General features: G+C 38.2%; 1 protein-coding gene across 1 annotated transcript; it reads left to right on the top strand.

The window, feature by feature from the left end:
• Window positions 1-1,033: 1,033 nt before the first annotated feature.
• On the top strand, window positions 1,034-2,863 carry LOC109193910 (uncharacterized mitochondrial protein AtMg00810-like). The gene is made up of 2 exons (XM_019344737.1): window positions 1,034-1,318; window positions 2,774-2,863. The coding sequence occupies exons 1-2, from the start codon at window positions 1,034-1,036 to the stop codon at window positions 2,861-2,863; spliced, it is 375 nt and encodes a 124-aa protein (XP_019200282.1).
• The last annotated feature ends 9,203 nt before the right edge of the window (window positions 2,864-12,066 follow it).

Raw genomic sequence — 12,066 nt, 5'->3', positions numbered from 1 at the left:
AACCTCAGAGTAGGGATCATGGCATGCGGCTTCGACATATGACTAGAGGCTCGGATGAACCTTTTTATGCGTTAAATGCCACTACTGACCCATCTTGCTACTCCCAAGCTGTGGGACACCCTCATTGACGTGAAGCAATGGATCAGGAATTTAATGCATTGTCACACAATCACACTTGGCGGTTTGTGGCCTCGGAACTACATATGAACATCATTGAGTGTAAATGGGTGTTTCGCACCAAACGCAATGCTGATGGATCTGTAGAACGCTATAAAGTGCGTCTCATTGCCAAAGGGTTCAACCAGGTAGTAGGAGAGGATTTCTTTAACATCTTCAGTCCCGTGGTCAAACCAACCACAGTTCGTATGTTGTTTTCTCTTGTTGTGTCCAACAGATGGACACTGCGCCAATTGGATGTTCACAATGCTTTTCTGAACGGTCACTTGGCGGAAACCGTGTACATGAAACAACCACCGGGGTATGAAGACCCGGCTAGCCCCGGTCATGTTTGTTATTTACAACGTTCCCTATATGGCTTGAAACAGGCTCCACGAGCCTGGTTCAAGAGACTTCATGATTTTTGCTCTCTACAGGGTTCAAGGCTTCCAAAACAAATGTCTCACTTTTCCACTACACTGAAGGAACATCACGTGTGTTCTTATTGGTTTACGTGGATGACATTATCATTATGGGCACTAATGCACCACTGGTTGACTCAATATTGCAGCGTCTTGCCACTACTTTTAAAATCCGTGATCTGGGCACACCAGGCTTCTTCTTAGGTATTGAAACGGTCACGGTGGGTGATAGCCTAATTCTCTCACAGCGCCGATACATGTCTGGCCTACTTGGGCGTTCCGGTATGATGGATTATAAACCTCTTTCTACACCAGCGGCAGTCACTAAGGCGGTCTGCCCTTCCAATCAGATGTTTGAGAATCCAACACAATACCATCGTGTGGTAGGAGCCTTGTAGTATGTGACTATCACGCGACCGGATTTGTCTTATGCGGTCAATCGCTTGTGCCAATTCATGCACTCACCGACTACTGACCACTGGGCCCTCGTCAAACGAGTTCTGCGCTACATCAAAGGGACACTAAACTACGGCCTACGTCTATCACCGTCCTCCTCTACCACCATTCATGCCTTCTCCGACTCCGACTGGGCTGGTTGTCCTATTGATAGGAAGAGTATGAGTGGGTTTGCTGTTTACCTAGGGTCTAATCTCATATCTTGGCTCTCCAAGAAGCAATGCACTGTAGCACGCTCGTCCACTGAGGCAGAGTACAAGGCCCTGGCTGATGTGTCCGCTGAGGTAACTTGGGTTGTTTATTTACTTCGTGTACTGGGGTTACACTCGGTCATCTAGCGACGTTATGGTGTGATAATCTCGGGGCTACCTATCTCTGTGACAATCCTGTGTTTCATGCCCGCACCAAACACGTTGAAATTGATTACCACTTCGTCCGTGACAAGGTGGCCTCCGGAGATTTTGTTGTCAACTATGTTTCCACTACAGATCAGCTGGCAGACATCTTCACCAAACCGTTGCCAGCTCCACGGTTTGCTGCTCTACGGGACAAGCTCAATGTTGTCACTCCCCAACCTTGTGCTTGAGAGGGTGTGCTATTATTATTATTATTATTATTATTATTATTATTATTATTATTATTATTATTATTATTATTATTATTATTATTATTATTATTATTATTATTATTATTGTTACTATTGTTACTATTGTTACTATTGTTACTATTGTTATTATTGTTATTATTGTTATTATTATTATTATTATTATTATTATTATTATTATTATTATTATTATTATTATTATTATTATTATTGTCACATTATTTTATATTCCATGCTTGTATTTGTGTGGTCTTAGAATTGCTGAATTTGTATAGACTATTACTCAAGGTTAGTTAGAGTTACACTACAAATATACTTTGTATTCCCTATTCTATTGTAACTGAATGAATTGACATCTCTAATCAACTAAAGGAAGAGAACAAGTAGATGAAGGAAAAATTGGCTTGTTTGGAAGCTCAATTTGTTTCATGTAGTGGTGCAATTCAACCGTTGGAACAATGTACTGATCCAACCGGTAGCCATGAAAGTAGTGGTGTTGGATTAGATGATCTTGAGCAATAGATCTAAGATTCTAACCTTTTGTGATGTAGGAAATATTTTCATTGTATTAGCATTTTAGAATTAGAAACTAGTTTTTTGAAGGTGGATATTAGAATTGCAACCTTATGTGTAATTAAATTTGCTATTGAAATGTATACTATTTGTGTTATGAAATTATTAGTTTTAAAAATTGTTAAAGCAGTGGATAATTTGTAGGACAGTAATAATATAAATTATAATTATAAAAAATATTTATTTATTAATTTCCAACCACCCATGGTCGGAAATATGGAACAAGAACATTCTTGGATCCAGATTTCCGACTACTGGGTCGTCGGAATATTCGACCACCAGGAGGTCAGAAATCTGGATCCGTCCAATTGTCGGACTCTTCGTTTGTGTCCGACGACTATAAAAATGTCGTTAGCGACGAGGCCTTTTCCGAATACCTATTTTGGTCGGAAAAGTGGTCAGAAACGGTGTTTCCGACCCAATTTAGGCTGTTTCCGACCACTCTTGAGTGGTCGGAAATCAGCTAGTTTCCAACAGTGAAGTTATAATGGCAGGCACATGTAAGTACACTATGCAGTTCTCAGTTAAGTCTGCATATGAACTTGCTAATTGTGACTTGCAGGATAGCTTATGGGGAAGGACATGGAAGCTTAAGGTGCCTAACAAAATGAGGGCATTATATTCTTGTGGCTTTCTTGACATGAGATACTAGCTTTTATGGGATGGGAAATGGACATACACCCAGTTGGATTAGGCAACAGATAAGACGTGGAGTCGGTCGGTAGGCCGAGTGCGAAAGGTGAAATACCGGTCGGAATGCTTCCTAGTCGGTTAAAGGCACAAGGTGGGGGCGCCAGCAGGGGTTGAAGGTAGGCATTCGGCGAGGACAGAGTGATGAAGCCGCTCAGCCTAGTCGTTGAATGCTCAATCCAGTCAGACGGGAAGGAGAATGGCCGACTTAGTCAGCCGGGGATCCGGATGAGCCCTTTAGACAATCAGCGGGGGAGTCGGACGGGAGCTGCACGGAGTCATTCGGGTGGACAGACGAGACCTTTAGCCAGCCTGTCAAACAACTGGGTGGGATAAGGGTTCAGCTAGTCAGGTGGCCGGATGGATCTCGTGAGCAATCGATATGATGGTCGGGATAACTAGCCGGTAATCGGACGAGATGCGCCAGTAGTCGGAGGAGTGGCCGAGTAACAGAACCCAAGGGCGAATACTTGAGTGGAGTGCTGAGTAAGTAGAGATTCGCAGGATGAATGGTAGGAGGTCGAGTGATTCATGAAGTCGTACTCAGGAATGTGGATGAGCGGGGACGACTAGGCGATTCAGTCAGCCAAAGGGAGGATTTGCCGACTCCAAAGAGGACTCAAACAAACGCAAGAGATATGACGAAATCTAGAAGAGATTTGAGGAGCGGATCTCAGGGAAGGCGGTGGGAAACACGGAGGTTATATGGAAAGAAGATCAATTGTATTTAGGAAGGAAGATCGATTGTATTTATGGCAGGAAAGAGTTGCCTAGTTTAGGTCCTTTAGTTCTTGTATAAATATGCCTTGGACACCTTGGAAAAGCTTAAGCTTTACACGCATACATAGAGCAATAGAGAGAATTCTTTTCTGGAAGTCATTGTCTCGTATTTCTGATTGTGTTAGCTTGCCGTTTAACTACTCCGGTGGTCAATAAAACCAAAAAAGCTTAATTGTAACACATGCAGAAAGAGAGGAGACACTGCACCTATTGATGATGATGGAACACGTAACTAACTGCCCATATTAATTGCATTGACAAATCAGAGGCAGTGGATCGGAGCATCTGATCTCCTATGACAGTACGTGCCCAAGCATTAAGCAAATTTGGAACAACCTAATATGATTAGCCCAAGCGAAATTCAAAGATGTGAGGCCTTGAGTTTCAAACAGTACGTGGCTTAGCTTGACTCCAACATATATAGCAAGGAAAACCGGCCGGACGTCACATGGAGAGGATTGGCCAGTGATTTTTTCTGTGATGTGTTGGTGGGCTTGGAGATAGCCGGCCTGGCCAAATGATTATATCTTCCAAACTGTGGAGCATGAAATTGGATTGGATTCTACAACAGAAGATGGAGGGATCTTATTAAAGCTTTCCAATCGTAGGGGGCTACCGGGATCATAATGGCTCACACTGAAAATGCCGTAAGCTAGCTAGCTATGTTAGATGGCAGATCAAAGGCCAGACCAGAACACCCTTTAATTTGTTTGATATGAATGTTGATGGCAACACGCAATGGACGACGTATTAAGGAATAATATTAGTTAGCTTTATTCCTTCTATTCCTGTGTATTTTTGTTTAGTCTATGATTGTTTTTCCTTTTCCTAAGATCATGGATTGCCACTACCATGCTCTGTATGCACTGTATAAATAGATGGCTTTTGCTTCAATAATACAATTCATCTATCTCCCTTCATATTCTCAATACTCTTCATGGCATCAAGAGCCAGAAATCTCTAAGGAGTAATTTTTTTTTCCCTTCCATCCAGTCATTACAATGACATCAATTACTGCTGAAACTTCAATTGTTCAATTGAGTGCACCTACCCACTTCCCCATTAAATTAACCGCATCCAATTTTGCTATTTGGAGTAAACAGATTACAACTACTCTCACTGGACTAGATTTGGTTGGATATATGGATGATACACTCACTGTACCAGCCCAATTCCTTGATACAGAATGCAAAGTTACTAATCCACTCTATACGACGTGGTTTAGCCAAAACCAAATATTAATCAGTGCCATCTTAGGCAGCTGCTCCGATATAATTCAGCCCCTACTATCTTCTGCATCCACATCGTATGATGCATGGAAGCGATTGAACTCCAGTTTTGCTAGCGCTTCCCGTTCACAAATAGTGTCGCTCAAAGCTAAACTAGCGAAAAATCCCAAAGGCAGCAGGTCAGTTGCCGATTATCTACAAGACATGAGTTCAATTGCCGATGATCTTGCACTAGCACAAAATCCAGTTAGTGAACAAAATCCAGATGGTACAGTGGATCGTTTTAAAGCCCGACTTGTGGAAAAGGGGTATTTTCAGGAATCTGGAAAAGATTTTTTTGATACTTTTAGTCCAGTGACTAAACCTGCCACTATTTGTGTGGTTCTTTCTCTAGCTTTGTGTTTTAATTGGCCTTTACGACAATTGGATGTTAATAACGCATTCCTACATGGATCTTTGCATGAGAGGTTTACATGACCCAACCTCCTGGATATGTTGATCCACAACACCCATCATATGTATGTCGTTTAAAAAATGCGTTATATGGTCTAAAACAGGCTCCGCGAGCATGGTACTTGGAGTTATCAGGTTTTTTTATTGAATCTGGTTTTCGAAAATCAAAGGCTGATTACTCACTATTTATTTATCAGTCTACCAGTGTTTTGGCATACTTCATGGTTTATGTTGATGATGTGGTCTTAACAGGAAATAATTCACAGTTTCTTGATTTTTTTGTTCACTGGCTGGATCAACGATTCTCTATCAAAGATCTTGGCCCGTTACATCATTTTCTAGGCGTGGAGGTACTGCCTACCGCAACTGGGCTCTTCCTATCTCAAGCTCAGTACATCATCAATATCTTGAAGCAATATCACATGGATGAGGCTAAGGTTATGCATACACCGGAGTCAACTTGGGCAAACCGGTCGTCGGGTGTGGATTCGTCCTCAATAGATGCTACAGCGTACCGGCGTGTTTTTGGCTCATTGCAATATGTATCTTTTACACGTCTTGATATTAGTTTCATTGTGAATCGGTTGAGTCAGTTCATGCATTCTCCAACAATGCACCATTGGCAAGCTGTCAAGCGTGTGTTACGTTATCTCAAAGGAACCTTGTGTCATGGCTTATTCTTGCGGAAAGGCTCAGCTCTATCTTTAACCGCGTTTTCTGACTCGTATTGGGGTGGTATTCGTGATAGTGGTCGCTCAACTACTGGTTATGTTGTGTACCTGGGTTCAAATGTTGTGTCTTGGAAATCAGTTCGTCAAAAGGAAATTGCTCGATCGTCTACAGAAGCAGAATACAGGGCCTTAACTAATACTGCTGCAGAGGTTGTTTGGTTGCAGAACTTGTTTCTTGACCTGGGAATACGTTTGCCTCAATCCCCATTGATATTTTGTGACAATATGAGTGCAACATATGTCTGCAAGAATCCAGTTTACCACTCTCGAATGAAGCACTTAGCCCTTGATTATTTTTTTGTCCGTGATCGTGTTTCTGATGGCTCTTTGCGGGTCCAACATATTCGCACCGGTGATCAAATTGCAGATGTCTTAACCATGGCTTTGGGTCGCGCTTCCTTTGAAAAATTTAGATGCAAGCTGGGTGTATCCGATGGATCCTCCATCTTGCGAGGACGTATTAAGGAATAATATTAGTTAGCTTTATTCCTTCTATTCATGTGTATTTTGTTTTAGTCTATGATTTTTTTTCCTTTTCCTAAGATCATGGGTTGCCACTATCATGCTCTGTATGCACTGTATAAATGATGGTTTTTGCTTCAATAATACAATTCATCTATCTTCCTTCATATTCTCAATACTCTTCACGACGAGGGAGCAGGATAGGGTGGTGTGCTTTGGGATCACAACGGTGATTGGATGGAGGGAAGGGTTCATGTAATATGTCAAGCTTGGTTGTTGCTGGGCAAGACATGCTATTGTAAGGAACCTCTCTTCAGATCTGGGGTGTTCTCCCCTCCATTTTGATATGATCCAAAAAATAAAAGTAGCTTTTCAAAGTTCTTACATTTGACTTCTCCTTTTCGTTTACTTATCTATTCCGTATATCTTATTATTCTTGCGTACAAATTACCTAAGGTTATTATGCAACTATCTTGATAGACTTGAACTAATCGATGGCCAAATTATAATAATAAGTAGCAACCTAATAATAAAATAAGTCAATAAACTAAAATACCTAATAAAATAAACAAAAGTATAATAATGAATTGGAACAACCTTTCTTGGCTAATGAATTATATTGGGCTGCATATAGTTTTTATGCAAACATTATTGCATGGACCATTGTCTGTGACCATAAATAAAAAGTATATTTTTAATATACTAAAATTATATTATGAGTGAATTCCATTTTTGGTCTTACTGTTATAGGGGCGTTTCCAATTTCAGTCCACTTTAATTTTTTTTGCCACTTTACAACCACTGTTATTAAATGTGTTCCACTTTTAGTCCACCGTTAATATTTTCGTCAAGAGGCCGTATAATCAAAGGGTATTTTGGTCTTTTTATGTTTGTCTCTTCTCTTTTAATCCAGGCGCTTCGTCCTCCTCCTCCGATATTCGAAGATGGCTCTTCGAACAACGAGAATGGGAAGCCAAAGCTACATCGTTTCGTTCGTTCCAACATGGGCCGGCGAGGTTTCTTAGGTTTTAGGTTTAATGTTCTCATTTCTTTAGTCAAACATAGTCTTGGATGAGAAGAAAGGTCAAAATACCCCTAGATTACACGCCTCTTGATGGAAATACTAACAGTGGGACTAAAAGTGGAACACATTCAATAATAGTGGTTATAAAGTGGCAAAAAAAAATTAAGGTGGACTAAAATTGGAAACGCCCCTATAACAGTAGGATTAAAAATGGAATTCACTCGTATATTATTTATGTACATAAAGTACATTGTTTGAAAGTACATTATTTGAGTACTGAAAGTATATTATTTTATATACTATTAAATAATGTATTTTTAATACAAAAATAATGTACTTTTAGTATATTAAAAATGTATTTTATATTCATGGTCCATAGAACTATGTGTACCATGGTCCACACAATAATTTATCGTTTTTATGCGAGTTAGGCTAACCTAGACCACTATAATCTTTGGATTAAAAGATGTCCTAGCCCATGACCAATGTGGACCGGTACTGTAGTGGATCGAGTCAGCTCAATTTACTTCACTTTTTTGCGTCTAGATATAATTAGGGATGCCAATGAGTCAAAAGTGTGTTGGTAAGGACTAGATACGTCACTTGACTCACCTACTTTTTTTTCACCCATCCCGACTCGTGATGGGTGGAGCCTTTCGAAACTCACACTAGCCCCACAAGATGCAAACAACGCAACCCACTACAAGTAATTTTTTAAGACCCACCAACCGCTCTCACCAAAAATAAAAATAAAAAAAATCAATCAATGTGGGAAAAAAAACTCAAGCTTATGACTAATCTTGAGCGCGTCAAGCGGGGATTCACAACTGATTTGAACTGTGCGTCTTGTGCAGGTATGCAGGAAGATCTTGATCACATTCTCAGGTCATGCGTCGAGGTAGCGGGGCTGTGGGAGGCGTTGGTACCTATTCGAACGATGAGGCTGCTACGAATGAAGGACTGGGAGTCGTGGCTATCTATCAACCTAAATGCAGACCCACGACTGGGATTCGAAGAAGGATGGCCAGAGGTGTTTGGGATAAGCTTGTGATGGTGCTGGAAATGGAGGAACGCGAGGATTTTTGAAGATGTCCACATGAGTATTGCACAAAAGACGGCTTGGATCCGGACCCAACAACATCAGATTAAAGCCGCCTTTGAGTCACGATGGTCGCCTAAGGCTGGCATTCGGAGTGCAGCAGAAGTCGCTGCTTGGACGAAGCCACTGCTAGGATGGTGGAAGCTGAACGTTGATGACTGCTGTAAGGGCGCGTCCCAGAACACAGGATGTGGAGGAGTCTTGCGAGATCACACAGGGCGATGGATTCACGGTGTCACACATAATATTGGCTCATGCACGGTGGAAGGAGCGGAAGCTTGGGCGGTTCTTGTGGGAATACGGATGGCAGCCGGTTGCCATGCTGAGAAAGTGGTGGTGGAAAGTGACGTTGAACAACATTAAGGCTTGTATCAAGACTGGTAAGGGGAGCAATATTGTGAAGTTATGCGTGAGAGACTTAAGTGCCTTTCGAGAGGTGGAGCTTAGCCACGTGGTACGGGATCGAAATCGAGTTGCGGACAAGCTCGCGTCGATAGCGTTGGACCATGGGTTGGGGACACGAGTCTTGGACGCCCAACCAGGGTGTCTAGACGACTTAATCTGGAAAGATAGGGTTGGTGCCTGCGCGACCCGTGGGACTACCTCGCGGAGATAAGCTGCGCTCTTTTCCTTGTCTCTTCAACGGGCTTACACCCTCCTTTTGTAACCAAAAAAAAAAATGTGGGATGGATTCGGATTGATAGGAATTGTCATCCCTAGTTACAATGTTAGTAGAATATCTATCCAATTGTTATATAGTGGACCATGGTCCAAAAATGACGTCGTTTCTTGAAGTAAAGAAACAACAGTCGTTATATTTAACTAATCCCGTATTTATAATGTTCTCAAAATAAAATGAAACTATAATGTATCTAAAATGAAACTGAATAACATGTCTCACATATTAAGTGTATATTGTCAAATGAAAATGTACTTGAATTAAAATGATACTTTAGTTGTGTTGTAATGAAACCATAATGTATCTAAAATGAAACTTAATAACAGGTCTCACATATTGAGTGTATATTGTCAAATGAAATTGTAGTTGAATTAAAATGATACTTTTGTTGTGTTGTAATGAAACTACAGTATGTATAAAATGAAACTGAATAAAATGTCTCACGTATTGAGGGTATAATGTCAAATAAAATTGTTGTTGAAACAAAATGATGTTTAGTTGTACTGAAATGAAACTACAATGTATAAAAGATGAAGTTGAGTATGTCATGAAAATAGAATTAGTTGGACAGAACGGGTGCCGTTTCTTTTCATTAAAAGAAACGGCACCGTTTTTTACCATGGTCCACACAGTAAAATTTGTCATATCTATCTTAATCACTGTTGTAAAAATCGCCCCTAGACATCACCTGACCGTGGCGAGTTTCCATTTAGGCGCCTAACTCGACTGACTCGGCGCTAACTCGATCGTTTTTTTTTTAATTTTATTTATTATTTTTTTGCAATTCTAGAGTCATGTGTAATAGTGTGTGTGTGTGTGTGTGTGTGTGTGTGTGTGTGTCGTATTTTGCAACCTTGATCTTAACGATAATTATTTATTTTATAAATTATTTTAATTGTAAATATATTTGGTATGGGTTTGGCTTTGTTGTGGATATATATGTAATCTTACGATTTACCTCATCTACCTACCTTCACGATTGAAGCGGCGATGAATCCTTAAATTTGTGGCTCAAACTTAAAATGGTCAATGTCACTTGACCACAAAATTTGGACAATTAATTGTAAATATATATGTTACAAAGTATGCATTATAACTTGATACAAAATTTATTTTAACATAAAATTCTAGAAATTATCTATAATATTTTAAAATTCCTAAAAAAAGTCTATCCATAAATTATGTCAAATAAATTAACAATGACACACCATATGAAAATTTCAATTTTATTTATGAAATTTTCATTTCCAATATTTTAAAATATCACATATTGGTATTAATACTATCTTAAGTATTATAGATACAACTAGTAATTCACCCGCGCGATGCACGGGAAAAAAATTATGTTATTATAAATAAAAATAAAAAAATAAAAAAAAAATATTTTAAATTATTTAATATAATAATATTTTTGAGCTTCCATTGGTCAAGTATTTATTATTTTTATAGAATACAAAATTATAATTAAAATTTTGTATGGTTAATATAATCTCTAATTATGTACATAATTACATTGATTTATTCTTAATTGTATTTCATCTATATTATAATTCTCACAATACAAATAATAACTAAGATAATTACATTTAGAAAGCAAATTTCAAATTTTGTATGACTAAATTTAAACTCTAATTGAACATATATTTTTTTTTTTTTTTGAAAATGAACATATATTTTTTTATATGATTATATAATATATTTTTTATGCACATGTTATTCCATAAACTCATATGTCATTTTATAAGTCCAAGACCACTTTTTGTGGAGATAATTCAAATGTATTTTTTTCCTTTTAAAAGTCCTAAGTTTAGACATCCAGAGAAACATTAAAGACCCATATGATATATACATTTATATATATTTAAATTTTTATTTATGGCTTAAATGATTTTTTTTTTTTTATTCTGAAGTCCAATAATTGACCCACGGCCCGCAACATTTGCTTTCTTCATCCCTTCTCGCTTCTGTCATTTCTTTGAAGCATTTGAGAGGGAGAAAAATTATATGTAGAGGCTTGCATTAATTGCAGTGTTTCAGATATCGAATAGGTTTTCATCAAAATTTTAATTAATATTGTAATCCCAAGAACCACCATAAATAACAAAAGCATATCAAACAGACTTTCATTGTAAAGCCAGAGATTTAATTAATATTGCATCTTTTCATATTTTCTATTAATCGGGAATCGAAATCCTTAATCCTAATATCATAACATTTAATAACTCCATTAATTCAATAAATGTATGTAATCCTTTGTTATGAGTGAGTAAAAAATTAGCTATTTTTTTTTTTTTATAGTAAAAGATGTTGTGGCTATTTTATATTTATAGCTAGTAATAATAATAATGTTGGTAATTAATTGTAACATTAATTATTTTTCAACCATATAGCTTTATTATATGTAAGATTATAATATGAATTACAAATATTATGTTAACCACAATGTTTCAATAAGTTTAACTCTCTATTCAAATTGTTTATTGACTTTCCGAGTTTCAGCTGATTAGCTATACACAACTTAGATTGGTTTACCTCCTTATAGTATTATTATGCCGACTAGAATATGAGTTTTACTCAAAATGTACATTGGGTTGTGAGTAGTGACTTCGGACTTTTTGTAAATCAAAATAGTGTTAAAATATTCATCTTTCTTGGACATGGTTAAGTACTTAAGTTAGTAGCACACTATATGAAGAATGCTAGTTTCA

Source organism: Ipomoea nil, unplaced genomic scaffold, assembly GCF_001879475.1.
Source record: "Ipomoea nil cultivar Tokyo-kokei standard unplaced genomic scaffold, Asagao_1.1 scaffold1932, whole genome shotgun sequence".
Classification (NCBI taxonomy): Eukaryota; Viridiplantae; Streptophyta; class Magnoliopsida; order Solanales; family Convolvulaceae; genus Ipomoea; species Ipomoea nil.
Note: the sequence above shows the minus strand (reverse complement) of the source record. Positions and strands in the feature narration are given on the sequence as shown.

Excerpts from the sequence above, each read along its gene's own strand:
- LOC109193910 (XM_019344737.1), top strand. The coding sequence starts at position 1,034 with ATGCACTCACCGACTACTGACCACTGGGCCCTCGTCAAACGAGTTCTG. Across the intron at positions 1,319-2,773 it reads TGGCTGATGTGTCCGCTGAG|GATAGCTTATGGGGAAGGAC; the intron begins GTAACTTGGGTT and ends TGTGACTTGCAG.